Source organism: Ammospiza caudacuta, chromosome 15 (assembly GCF_027887145.1).
Source record: "Ammospiza caudacuta isolate bAmmCau1 chromosome 15, bAmmCau1.pri, whole genome shotgun sequence".
In the NCBI taxonomy this organism is placed as follows: Eukaryota; Metazoa; Chordata; class Aves; order Passeriformes; family Passerellidae; genus Ammospiza; species Ammospiza caudacuta.
In genome coordinates, this window is record NC_080607.1 from 11,249,714 (window position 1) to 11,267,176 (window position 17,463).

Consider the following 17,463-nt stretch of genomic DNA (forward strand, 5'->3'; position numbering starts at 1 on the left):
AGGTTCAGCTTACCCAAAATACCCATCAGGCAGAGACTGGGAGCCTGTGTTTGAGTGTGTGCCACATGCCGGACCAAAGGAGCTCTACCAAACCTCTCAAAATCAACCTTGAAAGTTAAAAAAAGCTTCAAAACAATAACAACGAGCACAGTTTGTTCTTTCCCTTATAAGGATACTCATTTCTGGCAGTGTGCAGGGTCAGGGGACAGACAGCATGATCCCTGTGAGTGGTGGCTCAGGCCGGGACAGCCCCAGCCCCTTCCCCAGCCCCTCTGGGCTCAGTGGGGCAGATGCTGGCTCAGCCTGCAGAGCTCCCCAGCCCAGCCCATTGTGCAGGGGCTGCACGCTGGTCCTCCTGGCCTTCAGAGGGGAATTAACGTTTAATTAGTTTGTTTTCTTGTAAACCCCATCTCTACAACCCCCATTTCCAGTGCCAGCAGCAGTTGCAGCTGCCCTGTGCCTTCTCTCCATCACTGGGCTCAGACCATTCCTGGGCTATTACTTTAAGTTTAGTTTATTGGCAAAAGAAAGGTGCTGTGAAGTGCCCAAAGGTACCACTGTGGGACACAGCTTGTGCTTGGGCCAGGGAGGGGCTTTATTTATCTGTAGTGACCCTCACAGAGTGAACCCTGGGTTACAAATGAGCTTTTATGCTTTTATTGCACTAACGTGGTTTTCTATCAGCAGTGATGGGAGAAGAGGCTTGCAAAAGGTTATCAGTGTTCTGCATCTTGCAAAACTGGAAAATATCAATTTCCTGCAGACATCAAGGCTTAGACTATAAAAAAGCTCACTGAAAAAAGCTACACCATATATCTTGTATGCATAGTTTTTACATATACACACAGTAACTGCTATCACAGAGCAGCCCCTGTCCAAAATTCATGGCAACAGCATTCCCAGATTATTCAACAGTGTCTCCATCCCTGTTTCTTGCTTGAATGGGATTTTTTTTAATGTTTCTTTTTCTTCTTAGTGCTCCTCTAGGTCTCCAACTCATATTTATATCTCCAAAAATCCCCTTAGTTCAGTTCTGCCTCCATGGCATCAGTGGGCAAAACAGAACTTGGTCTTATTGTCAACCTCAAGTCGGGCTGGTTGCCACTCCCACCACAGAAACCACTGATGATGTCAGATACCAAAATAAACAGAAAAGGTAATGCCATCAATAAACAGCATTTTCCTCAGAAATACTACACTGCACTTTGTGCTGACAAAACATCTCTATTTCCATTTAATTTGTCTTTCCCTCTTTCCTTTCATTCCTCTTTCCACATCTTATCTGCACCTCCTTGTATTCATGGCATTTTTGAGTGATATCCAGGTGTAGAGCAAGGTCAGGGAGGTGCTGGGAAGCCTCTGGAAATGAAGCTGTTCCCAGCAGGCCTGGAATTGACGCCCTGAGACAACAATTCACTTTTAAAAGCAAAAATATTCAAGCAGGAGAAAGACCCAGTGATCATCTGCACATCCAGTACACAGCTGTAAATACATTCTGCTCAAAGGTGTTCCCTGAACATACAGATTTTCCTGCTGCTAGTGATGGTGGCAGAGAGACCCCCAGTGGCTTTGTGCACCACCAGCCACCACTTGTCACATCCCACAATCTCAGGGTCCCCCCAACAGGCAAGCAAGAAGGTTTTGTGGGGGCTGAAGGACAACACAGCCTTTGGGAGAACAACCACTCTGGATAGGACATCACCACTTCCACCAGTGTGGGTTGCAAGGACTTTGTCAAAAGTCAGGCAAACTCTGGAGGAATATTGGTGGCTCAAAAGTGGATTTGCAGCAGATAAACTATTCAGGAAGAAAAAAACCACAAAACCACAAGAAAGAAACTAGGAGTCCTATTTATCTTACAAGAACAGACATGCACTAGATATAAAGCCTGAGTGTTAATAATGCAATAGCATATTATTTAATAACAACAATAATAGTAATTCAAATCTCTGTGTTTATGAGCACAGAGATGCACAGAAAGCTAACACAGCAGCATGTCAAGCTATTCCCAGCCAACAAAAACTGGAACCTCCACCTGCCCTGTGAACCAGTGGTTTTCATCCAAGGAGGTGCTGCTGCAGACACAGCTCATCCCAGAATCACAGAGTGAGTTGGAAGGGAACCCAAGGATCATTGAGTCCAGCTCCTGAGGGGCTGATACAGCTGAGGCTGCAAGATGTGAACACTTTGCATGTCCAGTGTCCTTTTTGCTGGACATAAACCTGCTGAGATTTTTCAACCTTCAAACAGCAACAGTTCAGCATTCTCTATAGCAATCCATCTGACACACCCGGCTGAGCAAGAGGAAATATCAACAAGCCCTAACACAGATGTGCAGAAAGTAACACTTATATAACAAGGAAGGGTTTATCACGCAGTGAAAAAACAAAACATTTTGCTTCTCATGACCAGTAATGTCCTGCTTTGTTTTGCAGCTCCATCTCGGAGCTGATTTCAGCAGAGGCCAGTCCAGCAGTCCCTGCTCGAAGGGCAGTCCCACGCACAGCTCCCCGGGAGGACTGGCCTGACCTCAGGCTGCCGACCCGGCTCGGGGCACCGCGCCGCCCTGAGCACCTCCCGCGGATCGCCTTTGTTTCTGCTCCGCTGTCCCGCAGGGAGAGCCGCATTTCAACAAACACCGTGATAGCTGGAAACACACTTCTTCAAAGGGCTGTGCAAACAGAACTCAATCGTGGCATCACCGGGAGCGGGGACAGCGCTGTTTGTACAGATGGGGGATGGCAGGCAAGGGGGTCAGGCATTCGGGGCTCACACCCCTCCTTCGGGACTCGTGAGCTCAACATCCATCTGCTCCCCACCGTGCCACGACGCTCCAGCAGTCCACGGGATACCCGGGGAGCACCGATCCGAGTGTCGGTGTGCGCTCCGGACTGACCGAAGAGGAGAAGATGCAGCAGCAGGGACTTTTCCGTTCTCTCCTTCGCGCGACACGGGAAGGAGAGCCGAGGAGTGTTCGGGGCACGCAGGCACTGAACAAAACACGGCAGCTTACCCGGGCGTTGCAGGGAACGAGGGTGCCTGGCGCGGTACCAAAGCTGTGGCTGGGCGGTGGAACCCGTGCCCCACACGCCGGGGTCGGGCACTCGCCCAGCGGCTTTTCTGGCAAGAGGTGAAATGCGCGCCGGGCACGGGCAGCCCGCCGCGCCAGGACACTTGCGGGCGCGGGACGCGAACCGGCCACCTGAGGGATCAGGGGCGGCGGCGCAGCGGCGGCGCCACCGCGCGGAGTGAGGCCGGAGCTGCGGAGGCGCGTGGTGGTTCTCGGCGCCGCCTGTTCTGTCCCCTCTGCTCGGCTGCGCTGCTCCAAGGGGGCAGGAAAAGCCCTCAATCCTTCTGCCCTGCCTGCCAGAGCAGCTCCTCACAGCTGCCCTCTCTCCTTCTCTGCCCCCTGATCAGTACGGGACTGGCCCGTGGCTGTGCAGAGGCGAGGGACTGCACTCCCTGTTTTTGAAGAGCAGTTTCAGAGCATAAGGGAGTGCACAAGAGCACAGAGGATCTTCCCAACAGATAAAGACTGCCCAGCACAGCAAATTGCTCAGCAAGAAGTGGGAATGCACAGGAGAACAGAGGATCTTCCCAATGGATACAGATTGCCCAGCACAGCAAATTGCTCAGGAAGAAGTGGGAATGCACAGGAGAACAGAGATTCTTCCTGATGGATAAAGACTGCCCAGCACAGCAAATCGCTCAGCATAAAGCTCACCATTTCTTTCCATCATTACCTGCAGACAATGATGCTCCCACATTCACACCCCAACCTGCTCACAAAGCTGATAATCTCCTAACCCATCCACTGTGGGGTGTGCGAGATTCTCCTCTGGCACACCTTCCGTTCACTCTGTTAGATACAGTAAACCGGAAAAATGAAGTAATAGAGAGAAAACATTACATAAAAAAAGACAATTACCACCTACCTCTGCCAACAGCCTACCTGGACAGGCAACAGCAATACCAGCAATCCCCCTTATAAAGCTCCAAAAGAGGAAATTTACAGCAGGCTTCTTGCTTAAAGTAGAAGTTTCTCAGTAGAAAACTACTCTGGATTAACCAATTTTATATTTCTTTCAGACAGTGCTATTGACTGAGAGTAAAAAAAGACAATTTACTACCAAAAGAAAATAAAAGCAATTTATATTAGCGTATTCCAGCATTGCCCATGTTCCAGAATTCAGTTCTGAAAATTTTCAGGATGTGTTGAGTCGTTTATAACAGATTTAAACCCTTTGTTGTAAAGTCTCCTGAGAAAAACAACACACTTGTTTTTCTCAGTTACTTTTTGTAGATGCTGTTCTGTAGTCTCTGGAGTAAGAACCTCCCACAAATTTATGGTCTACAGGCCAAGATTGCTCTGGATGGTTCTAACTACACACAGATGAGTAGAATGACACTGTGAACTACTTTGTATTAGAAATATTTAACATTTAGGACAGAAGTGACCTCTAATTGTTTCTCTCTTGGCCGTGCCCCAATCTCACAATTACTTCGGTTACTTGATGACACTTAAAACTCTTTCAAGTTTATTTATTTGAAGACACAGTTATCAAAATACTGATCTGTGAAATAAAACCAACTAGAAATATAAATAACGCTCTTTGTAAAACCTACTATTTCTCCATCCCTAACCCCACTCTCTTCTACCCAATCATGGATCTCTTCCTTCCCCTTAGCCGAACCTCATCCAGCTTTTTGATCACAGGACCTGATTTTTTAGACGTGGCTGCGTAGGTCTTTAGCAGAGCTTGGAACATTGCTTCAGTATCCGGATGAGTGCTAATGAAGGCTTTTTCCAGAACATACAAATCAACACCTTTATCCTCTGGAAGGCCTGAAATAAAACTGAGTCCAAAGTCTATCAACACCAGGTCCAGGTTCTCCGTGGGTGGCCTCAGGAGGAGATTGGCAGTTGTGAGGTCCCCGTGGATAATATCCTCATCGTGCATCCTTGCTAACAGCTCACCCATCTTCTCTGCTAACTTATGGAGGCCGCTGGCATCACTTCCACTCTTTTGTACAGAATAAATATGATCCTGAACAGTAATTGAGTCTACAATATCTTCAAGGTAGATGGAGTTGGTGACATAATCCACGAAGTAGACCGCTGGCGCTGGAATCCCTATTTAAAAGAACAAATCAAATGCCAGCAGCTAATTTACATGATTCCCAGCTTTACTTTAACAAAACACAACCAATAAAAGCTTTAAGCAGAAATGCCAGTTGAGATCACCCCCAGCCACTGGTGATTCACCCCTTGGAGTGGCCTGGCCAACACTCAATCCAAGCCATCTGCACAGCCCCGCGGCTTTACAAGGATTTGGCAGCTCAGCCCCTCCTGGGGGAGCCTCCCCGATAAAACGCGCTCTGGGACACACCGAGGGCAAGATGAGCTTCAGGGGCACCCCGAAAGAGCAGAGCGCGTCGCCCCGGCCTGGGAAGGAGCCCCCGCATCCTTCAGGATAGCGCCAAGTGCCTGAGATCTGCTCTGAGCGACCTGAGGATCCGGGGTGCTGGGTGGGGCTCACATTGTAAGTCCGTGTGTCCCGCCCCGGGATGTGTCTGTCTGTCCGTCCGTCCTGCCAAGCAGCCCCGACCCTCCCGCCCGCCCCCGTGCCCACCTGCCCGCCGGCACCGCAGCAGCGAGCGCGCCTCCTGGGCCATGCGGCGCCGGCTGAGGCGCTCCTCCAGCGCGGGGTGTCGGTAGCGCTTCGGGACGCGGAGCTTGGCCACGGCGGCCCGGCCGAGGAAGAGCCCGCGGTACACGTGCGCCTCAGCGCCCTGCTGCACCAGCCGCAGCCCCGGCAGCGCCGGCGGCGTCGGCGGCTCCTCCGCCACCAGGGCGTCGCCCGCCCCGCACTCCGCACCGTCCGCGGCGGGGCCTGCGGTCCCCAGCTCGGCCGTGGCGGGGCCTACGGGCCCCACGTCGCCCATGGCGGCAGCGCCCGCGGCCCCCGCCACGACCGAACGCGCACCGCCCGCCTCCATCTGGGCCGCCGCCATCGCTGCGACACACAAAGCGCATGCGCGGGTCGCCTGTTCGGCAGTGTTCGGCAATCTCCGGCCATTCTCGGCAGCGCTCGGTGAGAGGTGACGGAAAGCTACGAAGTGCCGAAGCGCCGCCCGGCTGTACCGCTCGGCCGCCCCCGCTATAACGCGCTTTGTCCCGCTTTCTTCCAGGGGCTGTCGGCGCTGCTCCTTCCAAACCTCCAAACCCCTCCCTGTGCTTCCCGCCGGGAGCCCTGCTGCCCTCTCCTTGCCTCTGGGTAACTGCAGCATGGTGGGACTCCTTCCTGAGCATCCCCGAGCCGGCGCGCCCTCCCGTGGATTTGCCGGTGCAAGAGCGAGACCTGAAGCCGGCCCGCAAGGGAGATGTTGGACGTGTTTCTTCCCGAGGTGGCAAGTGGGAGCTGGTGGTTCCCCCGAGGTTCTCCCAGCATCACTGTGGATCCCCCCTCCAGGGTTCCAGGGATGTGCCATCATCCCTGCGACACCGCAGTCGCAGTGTCACCCCCGCCACTGCTGCATCACCGCGGGGGCTTCACCTCTGGGACATCACTGACTCTTGTTCTTTCATGTGTCAAAAGCCCCTGCTGGAGCCCGTGCAGACGCACTGCAGCTGCCCAGGTGTGGCTGGGAAGGAGAAGGGGCTTGCCCCCAAGGTGCCAGGATCAGCAGCCTGCAGCAGGTCGTGCTGTCACCTCGGGTGTCCACGCTGGGCTCCACCAAAGCTCCTGCCCCAGCTCTGCCATGGGCCACTCATGCCGTGGGTCAGGATCCCCCTTCCTCCAGCAGCCAAGCCCCCCACTGCCATCTTATGAAAAAAATGGATAAACCTCATTATCCTCAAAAACCTCACCAGAGCAGTTCTTTGGGTTTTATGGCACCCTGAAAACCCACTGCCCCACTGGGTGACCTGTGCATGCTGCAAATATGTTCCTCAGAAGATACAGGAGAATTCAGCCCAGCCCATGTCAATATGTTTTCAATTGTTGCTTTTGGAGGTGCCTCAAGTCCATTTTGTCTTTGTTTTCTCACCCACAGCATTTGTTTCCTTTTCAGAACATTTATATTTTATTAACACATTCCACACAGCTTACATGTCATTGCACGGTGGGATCATGCCTGGCAAATATTTATTTTGCTTCAGTGACAACTTTTAAACAACCTTCCCAAGGTTTCAATGATAGAGATAATCCATCCTGCAATTCTGCCCACCCGTGGCACCCTCCTGCAGCTGTGGCAGGGCTTGCCCAGGGAATTGGGTGAATTCTCTGTGGCTGGAATTTGCAAATGCCTCAAACACTCAAATAAAGCAGATTTTCCCTGTGTTGTGAACAGATTTTATCAGAGCATCTGTGCACAGATACCCCCATAAACACACATATACAGCCTATAAGTGCACACACATAGCCTTGGGTTCATTATTCTGGCAAACATGATGGTTTTCTCTCATGCTGACTAAAACCTCCTCCAGAGCTTTCAAAATATGAAAGAAAATATTTTTGCTTTATTTTCCCCTTTATTTTATTTATTTAAATTTTATCTTCCCTGTGATTTCACTTATTCTTTTCTCTTTTAAAGAAATAAACAGTTGACATAGCCCTTGGAAACTAACTAGAGCCATTTACAATATTTATGGTATCACCCAGTATTTTTATTGGAATATGGAATCACCCCAGAGAACTGCTCTGAATGGTAAATGGTTTCATTATGTAACTTTGTGCTCCTGGTGACAAGCATTTACAAACTCTCCTTTCACAAACAATGTAATTAAGTTTAAAAATTGCAGCTCAGCAAACAAAGCTAATGGGAATCAAGACAGGTCTCATGGGCTCGTCCCTGCTGTCCTGCAGATCCCTTGGCATCATGTTCAGCCCTTGAAGCAGCTCTCCCAGCTTATTTAGGGATGTAGCCTGCCATCCTCTGAGCTGGACAGATGGAAAAAGGGATGAGTTTGATTTGTTGAAGGGTGCCATGCTGGAGGCATCCCTAAAATGCACAAGGGAACAAGATTTCTGGTGGGATCAGCATTGCCAGGGAACCCCTTGGGTTAGGACATCCTAACAGAAAACACCTGCAGCCTGGCATCAGGAGGAGAAACCTCTCTGGGATGTAAATGAACGTGCAATAAATGCAGGTTCCTGTGAGCTGGCTCCATCCAGGCCACTTCTGCCAGCTCAGGGACCATCATTTCCATCAAGAACTGAATTGAGTTTGGTCAATTTGGTCCCTTGAGCCCCTTCCTAAGGGTCAACCATAATAGAAGAAAATACTCTTGAGAGTGTGGTGAGGATTCTTTCTCCTGTTGTATTTGTATTTCAATTTGTGATTTTACAGCCTCTTTCAGCTGCTGCAGCTCAGAGGTAGAAGGTAACATTTCCAGCAATCGCAGGCAGGTGGTGGTGCCAAACACAGGCTGCGGTTCCCGAGGCAGAGCTCTCAGGAGCACATTCCTGCGGCTCAGCCCTGGGATGGATGTGTCAGCCCTGGGGATGATGTTTCAGCCCTGGGGATGGATATCTGAGCCCTGGGGAGGAGCTGTGCGCCTGCCAGGCAGGAACGCGCCCCGCAAGCCCGGCAGCCAGCAGCGAGATAAGGATCGAGATAAGGATCGGAGGGGAAAAGGCACTGCCAAGAGACACGGAGGGCAGAGGAGGAGGAGGAGGAAGGCATCTCAGAGGGAAGCAAGGACAGGAACGTGCCTGCAGGCATGAAGCAGTGGTGGATCCAACCCCCCCAGGGCGTTCTCAGGTGGAGCTTATGGACAAAGGTGCTGAGGATAAAAAACCAAAACAAACCCCAAAAAACCACCACCACCACCACCAAGTAACAACAACAACAACAACAAAACCCAAACAAAACAACAAAAAAACCAAAATAGTTTTTTTTATTGAAAGAGTGATAAAGCTCTGGAATGGTCTGCCTGTGGAGGTGGTGGAGTCACCATCCCTGTATGTGTTTAAAAAAAGACTGGATGTGGCACTGGGTGCCATGGTTCAGTTCAGGTGTTGGGGCATGGGTTGGACTTGATGATCTTGAAGGTCTCTTCCAACTTGGTCATTCTGTGAATTCTTTCAGCAGGCCCAGAACACCCACTGGCTACAGAAGGTGTGATAAGAAAGCTGTACTTTAAGGACCCCAAATAAAGATGATTTTTTTCCCCCCCAAATTATCCCTGCTGCACATCATAGCACATTTTCACCCTTTTCTCCTGAGGGCAATAACCCACAGCCTCCACAGTGTCCATGTGCAGCTGCATTTCTGTACACATTGATGTCATCTTTTTGTCCTCCTTTGGTAAACACACCATAAAGCTCTTCCTGTGCTCACCAAGACCTCACTTTCTTGTTCTCAGTGCTAATAATATTTCTTGTCCTGCCAGAGACCAAGAAGCCTCCAGAAAATGTTCAGGTGGCAGAAAAATAAATGCTGAGTGGCCATAGAGAAAAATATAATTTATTTTCTCACACTGAAATAATCTCAGAAGGAAGGAATTGTTCAGGCAAATTGGAGATCATGTAGCCAAGAGTGAGTTTGCCCTGAGGCTGATGAGGACTCCAGGTTCTCTCTGGCTTTTTGCCTGGCACGGTGGGGAATAATGAATGAGAGACATCTCGTCCAGTTCCTAACACAGCTCACCCAAAGTGCCTTGGCTTGAGCTCTGGGGGCCAGAGATCATGGGCAAGATCACTGCATGCCCTGCATCCCCAAATGTGGAACATTAGCCCAGACACAAACATATAGTGTTTGCTGTCTGCCATGAACTGGTTCAGCTTTCAAGTGGCCACCCTGTTCTTAGCAGGTTTCTGTGACTTTCCAGCCAAGCTATCTAAAAACATGAATAAACTGTCAATCGCTTGTGCACTTTCTGGAGGCTTCCTTGTCTAGAGAGAGCTGCACAAGAGCAGCTCTGCTGGCAGTGAGGAGATTTCTGTTCCTCCAGTGAGACAGGCTGGGGACAGAGCTGACATTCCAGCCACCAGAGCCACATCCTCATTTCTGGACTGTGAAAAATGCGTATTTTATGATTGGCTTTTCGCAAATATTAAAATGAATATTATATGTGTTGTGTTAGAAAGTAATGCTGTATTAATTCTCTTAAGTAGTGTGTTAAATACAGTTTTAGGTTATAACAAAATGTTAAAATAGAAACTATGCTATGTAGGATTTTTTTTTTTTTAAAGAAAGGACTTGCACTGAGATAGCAGTCACAGGATATCTGAATCTTTCAGAGAAAGAGAATTTATTGCTCTATTATCAGGAGGAATTAATTTCTTCCCACCTCTCTGGGGCAGGATTATGAGGAAGAAGCTGACACTGACCAGACAGAATCCTGTGTTTGAATGGAATTTATGCATCATGTATGAGGTGTATGAATATGCAACAGGCTGTTGCTTTTAAGGGTTAATCCTCTGTTAACCTGGTCCTTTTTTAGGCTTATGCTGCCCAGAAAAAGGTACCCGGACATCTGTAACTCTTTGCTTCTATTGTCTCATATTGCCCTAATCCAAATTGTCCACATTATTAATACTCTAACTGTATTACTATTTTTATAACCATTTTGTTACTATTGAACTTTTGAAACTTTAAAAACAAGCGATCGGCGTTTTTCACAAGGATCTAATCCCCGCGCACCTCCGTGTCCCGGCCACCCCTCCGGCCTCTCCCATCCCCGGGGACCCGGCCCCGCAACCGGCTCCGCTCCGGGGCGGTGCAGCGCCCCCGGGCCGGGACCCCCGCCCCCGAGAGGGGCGGGCAGGGCGCCTACAAGCCCCAGGCTGCCCGGCCGGGGGCAGGGCACAGCGACGTGGCTGCGGCCGCTCCGGCCCCGCTCCGCCCCGCGGCGCTCCGGGGCTCGGCCCCGCCATGGGTGAGTGCGGTGCGGGACGGGACGGGACGGGACGGGACGGGGGGCGGCCGGGGAGGGACGGGAACGCGCTGCCCCGGGGAGACATTTCCAAAAAAAAAAAAAAGTTTTCAACTTTTCCTAAAGGCTTGGGTGCATCCCCCGCCCCTTCCTTTCTTTCCGTGCTGTTTTTAGCGGTCCCGGCAGCGCGTACAGCGAGCGTCGGAGCCAAGGAATTTCCTGTGGTTCGTTCCCGGGGCTGTCCCGGGAGGGAGCGGGTTCGGGAGCATGGAGGGAGCTGGGTTTGTTGTGCCGTGCCGATTGTTGGCCTCAGCATTGGTGTGAGCAGAGCCCGGGTCAGCCCCGTGCCGGCCCAGCCCCAGCCCGGCCGGACAGCCGGTCACTGCCCTGTCCTGCAGCACGGTCCTCCCACCGCTTTGCTGTAGGGAGAAAATCGCCTGGCACAGCTCCTTGCTCCTCCAAACCTCGTGTGGAGATCGTGAGAGTCCTCAAATTCCCCAGCTATATCAGAATAGACGATACACTAACTGGATTTCAGTCAAAGTTCATAAGCCCCGAGTGCTTATTGAGTTAACAAGACATGCAGCAGAAGTTGATGAAATCAGCCATGGGACTGTCTGTGCCTAATAGAATTTGTGGCCTGAAGCTAATGGAATGGCCACTTGTGCCTTGTGTTCTCAGCAGATATTTTTTCTAATTGTCTGCATAACATGGACAAGGAGTGCTAAAAGCAGCTCAGATGGTCACACAGAGCATGGTGGGAAGGACTGGGATAGCTGGGATGGCATAAGTAGCACAAATGAGGGTTGGAGAATAAATAAAAATAATTGTATTTATATACAGCCGTCACTGAGAAATAGCCTTTATTGATAATGGTAATTAAAGGCCAAGCAGAGACACTTCCCATTAAACACAGCTTGTGACAGGAAAAAAGTCCTTCAGCAGGGTGAGAAAAGTTTCCACAGTCTGGTGGTTGTGCCCACATTTTTTCCATGTACAGCCTACCAAAAGTGTGAGTGTTTCTAATTAAATTAAAGAATGCAGATAGCATTTCATGCTGCAATACAGCACAAACCGCAAAACTAATCCACTTCACGTATGCTTCAAAAGTGTGATTGAAAGTGAGGTCAGTGTCACTTCTGTCCCCAGAGGTCCCCACATCAGCTCTTGCCCCAGTGCAATCCCTGCTGGTGGAACATGGCTCATGGTGCATACATGGTCACCCCCTCATCCCCTCCCCATGGTGAGAAGCATGTGCAGCACCTTGGTTTTATAGGGTTGTTTGGGGTGGGTTAGTTTGAGTTGCTTTTGTTTCTGTTTTTGTCTTATTTTAGCTAAATTTGCATATTTGGGAAACTGGCACACTCAGCCCTGTGGGAAGGGCAAGGTCACAGAGTCACTTCTTGTGTTTGAGGGTGGCGACAGTAAACTTTTCAGCTCACAGTGATGTTTGTCCTGTGGGCCTGGACCAGCCTGAGGAGACTGCAATTGATTTGGAGATCCTGGGAGCTGTGGGCTGTGGAAGGAGAAATGAAGAAATCAGGGCCACCCCACAGAAGGTACAAGATTAACTAAAGGAGGAAATAGAGGAAAAATAAACTTTTGAGCAGGGCTTTTAACCACACAATATGAAGTAAGAATGCAAAACCTGCAGGGAGAGCTGGTCATACCATATGCACTGAAATGTGAAAATGATAATGCAGAACCAGAAAGCAGAAGCTGCATTTCCTGCCCAGAACACAATTTGTAGTTACAATCAAGAGATACCACAGAGGATCCTACTGTACAACTCCAGGCATTGCAAATCACTGTCCTGCACTTAAAAACAAGTCTTAACTCTGTTTAAAAGTCCTCATTTCAAAGTTCTGCACCCCAAATGAGTACCCCTGCAGTTAGTGGAAGTCTGATGGGTTGTGTGACTGTCTGCAAGTGCATCTATACATGTGACTTAGTGACCTGTGGGGGAATTCCACATCATGACTTTGTTGATGGAAAACTGTGGTTGTCCTGGGAGAGTTCTTCCAGCCTGTGCATGCTGACAGCTTGTTTTATAGCATCAGAAAACTGAACCTAGCACTGCTTGCTTGTTTTCCAGGTCGTGCACTGCTGGTCCTGCTCTTGTCTGGAACAGTGTCTCTCCTGGGTGGGCTGATATTTGGATACGAGCTGGGGATAATCTCTGGAGCACTGCTGCAGCTGCAGGCAGACTTTCAGCTCAGCTGCTTCCAGCAAGAGGTTCTGGTGAGCGCCGTCCTCATCGGAGCCCTCCTCGCCTCCCTGGCCGGGGGCATCCTCATTGACCGCCATGGCCGCAGGAGAGCAATCCTGGTCAGCAACCTGGTGCTGCTGGTGGGCAGCCTCATCCTCACCCTGGCCAGGTCACTCACCGTGCTGGTCATTGGGAGAGTGACTGTGGGCTTTGCCATCTCTGTCTCATCCATGGCCTGCTGCATCTACGTCTCAGAAATGGTGGCTGCTCACCAGCGAGGCCTGCTGGTGTCTCTCTATGAGGCAGGAATCACCGTGGGCATCCTGCTGTCCTATGCACTGAATTATGTCTTTGCAGATGTGGATGAGGGGTGGAGGTACATGTTTGGGCTGGCCATTGCCCCAGCAGCCATGCAGTTCCTCAGCATCCTCTTTCTCCCAGTGAACCCAATTAAATTAAGCTCATGGGACTCAGACTGCCAGAAGGGCCTCATCCCATTGCAGGACACAGAGGGCAGAGCAGCAGCCAAGCGGGACCCCTATCAGGAGAAGCAGTACTCATTTCTTGATCTTTTTAGGACCAGAGATAACATGAGGAGGAGAACTCTGGTGGGCCTGGGGCTGGTGCTGTTCCAGCAGTTCACTGGGCAGCCCAATGTGCTGGGCTACGCCTCCAAAATCTTCCACTCGGTGGGGTTCCAGAGCAACTCCTCAGCCATCCTGGCCTCCGTTGGGCTGGGAGCCATCAAGGTGGTGGCCACGCTGGTGGCCATGACCTTGGCAGACAGGGCAGGCAGGAGGGTGCTGCTCATGGCAGGCTGTGTGGTGATGGCCATGTCTGTCGCCACCCTGGGCCTCACCAGCCGCATGGCTCCTCTGGCCATGGCCAGGGACTGCAGGGCAGCCACGAGCCCCAATGCATCCCAGAGCCTCAGCCAGCACCCCCTGACCCCATCTGTGCTCCCCCAGGCTGCTGTGTCACCTGTCCCAGCTGTGTCACCCATCCCACCAGCGTCAGGTGCTGCCAGAAGCCAGGCAGGCCCTGGTTTTGCTGCCACAAGGAGCCTCACAGAAGTTTTTGCCCGCACCCAAAGCAAAGAGGTTGTTCCTGATCCTTCCCTCACTCAGAAAAGGGACTTGGCAGGTCAGTCCAGGAAAGGAGCACTGGAAAGCACCAGCCCTCCCCTCAGTGCTGCTCCCTGGGAACAACATACGGCCTTAAATTGGATTACACTGCTGAGCATGATGGCTTTTGTGAGTGCCTTCTCAATTGGATTTGGGCCAAGTAAGTGTGGTGTTTATCCCTGCATTAACCCAGAGAATGAAACTAGGGCTGGTCTGCAAGCTGCCTGCCTGAACCATTCCTTGTGTATCTGCTGTGCTGAGCAGCTCACTGTCTGGGAACTGGAAATATGTCCCCTCCTGTCCCCTCAATCATTTTCTAGCACTGCAGCTCTGTCAGCTACTGCACTGGAGTAACTTTCTCTTCCATGCTATTCACTACCCTTGTAAAGCTGTTTTTTTCTCTGAAGTTCAGTGGAAAATCAGAGCATCCTACAAACCCTACAAGCACTACATAAAGTCCCTGTCATCCTGGTGAGGAGGAAAATACAGGGCTGAGGACAGAGGGACTGAAGGGCTTCTGCTGTGTGATTATGAGAGTCAGTGCAGAACTGGAAGTTGAACCTCTTTTGAAGTTTCTCAATACCAATTGGGGTTCTTTTATTCCATTTATTATTAGTTTTTTTTCATCAGATGAGATTAAAGATTAGTTCTTGCTTCCATGTAAGTTCTACTATTTTCTGGCATTTAAATGCCTTGATGTGAGAAAACAGCATTTAACTCAAGAAAAGAATGTTAGGTGAGCAAGTCTCATGGGTTTGATAGCCACCCTGCAAATTATTTCAAGCAAAATAACCCCAGGATGAGAGAGACTTAAAGATATGTATTGCTTTAACTCTGATTTTAGCCCAAATGCAATGTTGTCTGCCTAATTCCACCCTTTTCTCATTTCTTTATAAAGAGCATGACCTGACAGCAGGCCTGTCAGGTCTCTTCATCTCCTGTGCATGGAATGACCAGCTACCCTGCTTTCTCCTTTACTCCCTGGGCCTGTTTATTGCTATTTCATTCCTGCATGAAGCATTGAGCCCAGGAGGTTTGAAGGGTTCTGCTGTGATCAGCCTCTGAGATCGATGAATGTTTGACACCAGCAGCAGTGGGTGCTGGGTGAAGCCAGAGTTTAAACCCCCTGCTGGAATCCCCCTTGCCCATTTCCCAAACAAATTGCTTAACTCCACGCTGTCTTTGTGATCTCTCTGATCTGTGCAGTGACCTGGCTGGTCCTGAGTGAGATTTACCCTGCTGGGATAAGAGGAAGAGCCTTTGCCTTCTGTAACAGCTTTAACTGGGCTGCTAATTTACTGATCAGCCTCTCCTTCCTGGACCTTGTTGGTAAGTAGCCCCTTCCCTTCCCTCTGGTTAGGGAAGGCCACCATAAGCCATTTGGAGATTTAAGTGGCATTTTGATCCGTGAGGACTTGAGGCTGGAATAGGTGTGACCCTTTGCTACTGAGAGCAGGAAAGCCAGGCACCAGCAGCTCTGCTCAGAGCCTCTCATTTATAAAAATCACCAGTTGCCCACTGGGCTGCACTGTAGCACCACAGTTTGAAGAAACACAGAGCCTGCAGCTTCCACACAAGCAGCTTTACAGCCCTGCTCAGCAGGCACTGCTGGTCCTGGCCCTCAGCTGCCCTCTTCCCCCTGCTGCTGGCAAAGCCTGGCATGCACCAACCTTTCCCTTTGCCAATTCTCAGTCCAAACCTTGTAGATAAGGAGTTCCTCAACCCTCTTGAAATCTTCACAAAATAAGGTGCCCCTGTCAGGCACCAGTAACCACCTCACAGTAAGCAACCAGTTTCCTTTGTACCCCACAATGTGACTCCTACACTCACACACCTGAATCTCTGCAGATGCCATTGGATTCTCTTGGATGTTTCTCCTCTATGGGCTGATGGGAGTGATGGCTGTTGTGTTCATTTACCTTTTTGTGCCTGAAACAAAAGGACAGTCCCTGGAGGAGATAGAGCAGCAGCTCTCCAGGAAAAGGTAGGTGTGCTGCTGTCCCAGCAGGAGTGCTGCCTTTGGGGGCTGCCCACTGCCAGCCCCTGGCCTCTGTGGCATTGCTACTGAGGAAATAGAAAATGTCACATTTGTGGCAGGGCTGTGGGACAGGATGGGAGAGCTGCAGTGCCTTCATCAGCAGCTCACTGCCCTGAGCCTTGCAGGAAGCTGCAGGACCTTCATCAGCAAGTCACTGCCCTGTGCTGCTGGAGGGCAGTAGTGACACTCAGGAAAAATGAGTTAAAAACCAGGACTCATGGTTGAGGAGAGGAGACCAGGACCCCAACATGGGACAGGAAGGTCAGGTCTGGGAGGAGGCAGGAGGGGAGGATAGTCCTGTCCTTTCACTTTAAAATAATTCCAGCTGATCCTTCTCCTCTGTGGCGGAGACATCTCCTGGAACATGGGCTCCCACCTGATAATTTTCACACAAAGTTTGTAATGGACTAGGGAAGATCAAGATGTGGTTTTGCCATCCTGGTTGTGATGGAGGTGGCAGGGCAGGCACTGCTGGAGCAGGGGAGATGGTGCTGATGCCAAGGGGAGGGAGCACGCAGCCCTGGGGCAGGAGGGGTGGCTGCTCTCAGCCCCTGCCCAGCTCCTGCTGCTGCAGCTGCTGCTCCTGACCTTCATCACTGCCCAGCAGGGTGTGGGAAGCAAATGTGTTTAAGCAGAGACGTGGAAGAGGAGCCAGCTGCACACACGCACTGTACCAGAGAGTGGAGCACTCCAGCAGCTCATGAAACCAGCCCACAGCATCGAGTGTGAGGAGCTGCACCAGCAGAGGAGCAGGCTGGGCCACCAGGACACTTCTCTGGGCCTTGAACTGGTGACTCTGGTCAGTGACAATTCTCCCTGCAGTGCCCTGGATCTGGGAACACACCAACAGCATGTCCTTTGGGTCCTTGGAGAACCTCTGTTCCCAGGTGGGGAATACATCCTTCCTTTGATATATTTTAATTTTTAATAATTTGTGTCTCCTAGCATTTAAGAGATTCATGTTTTTATACACAGCAATTAAAGCACGGCTTTTGCTGACAATTTCTCCATCTCTGAGGCTCCTTTGTGAGCAGGGTGTGTTATTTTCCAGGTCTCTGGAACACCGGGATGGGGCTGGGAGGGCTCCCCGCACTGCCCCGGCCCTGCCGCCAGTGGGCAGCCGGCACCACCCGCTCGGTCAGACCCGCAATGCCCAAAATCAGAGCCCCACACCCCCGGAGCCCCTTCCCTGCCTCCCCGGGGCCTGGCG

The 17,463-nt window shown here is 50.8% G+C and overlaps 2 protein-coding genes across 2 annotated transcripts; one reads left to right on the top strand and one right to left on the bottom strand.

Annotated features, from left to right (window-relative positions):
• Positions 1 to 4,135: 4,135 nt before the first annotated feature.
• Positions 4,136 to 6,030, bottom strand: TP53RK (TP53 regulating kinase). Its single transcript, XM_058814889.1, has 2 exons — positions 5,634 to 6,030; positions 4,136 to 5,134 (listed from the first exon to the last, which is right to left on the bottom strand). The coding sequence occupies exons 1-2, from the start codon at positions 6,013 to 6,015 to the stop codon at positions 4,656 to 4,658; spliced, it is 861 nt and encodes a 286-aa protein (XP_058670872.1). The 5' UTR covers positions 6,016 to 6,030; the 3' UTR covers positions 4,136 to 4,655.
• Positions 6,031 to 12,097: 6,067 nt separating this feature from the next.
• SLC2A10 (solute carrier family 2 member 10) lies at positions 12,098 to 17,223 on the top strand. The gene is made up of 5 exons (XM_058814990.1): positions 12,098 to 12,125; positions 12,978 to 14,375; positions 15,422 to 15,544; positions 16,064 to 16,199; positions 16,861 to 17,223. Exons 1-5 carry the CDS (start codon positions 12,098 to 12,100, stop codon positions 16,955 to 16,957), a joined length of 1,782 nt encoding a protein of 593 aa, XP_058670973.1. The 3' UTR covers positions 16,958 to 17,223.
• The last annotated feature ends 240 nt before the right edge of the window (positions 17,224 to 17,463 follow it).

Excerpts from the sequence above, each read along its gene's own strand:
- SLC2A10 (XM_058814990.1), top strand. The coding sequence starts at position 12,098 with ATGGTCACCCCCTCATCCCCTCCCCATG. Across the intron at positions 12,126-12,977 it reads CCCCTCATCCCCTCCCCATG|GTCGTGCACTGCTGGTCCTG; the intron begins GTGAGAAGCATG and ends CTTGTTTTCCAG. Across the intron at positions 15,545-16,063 it reads CTCCTTCCTGGACCTTGTTG|ATGCCATTGGATTCTCTTGG; the intron begins GTAAGTAGCCCC and ends GAATCTCTGCAG.
- TP53RK (XM_058814889.1), bottom strand. The coding sequence starts at position 6,015 with ATGGCGGCGGCCCAGATGGAGGCGGGCGGTGCGCGTTCGGTCGTGGCG. Across the intron at positions 5,135-5,633 it reads GCTGCGGTGCCGGCGGGCAG|GGATTCCAGCGCCAGCGGTC; the intron begins GTGGGCACGGGG and ends TCTTTTAAATAG.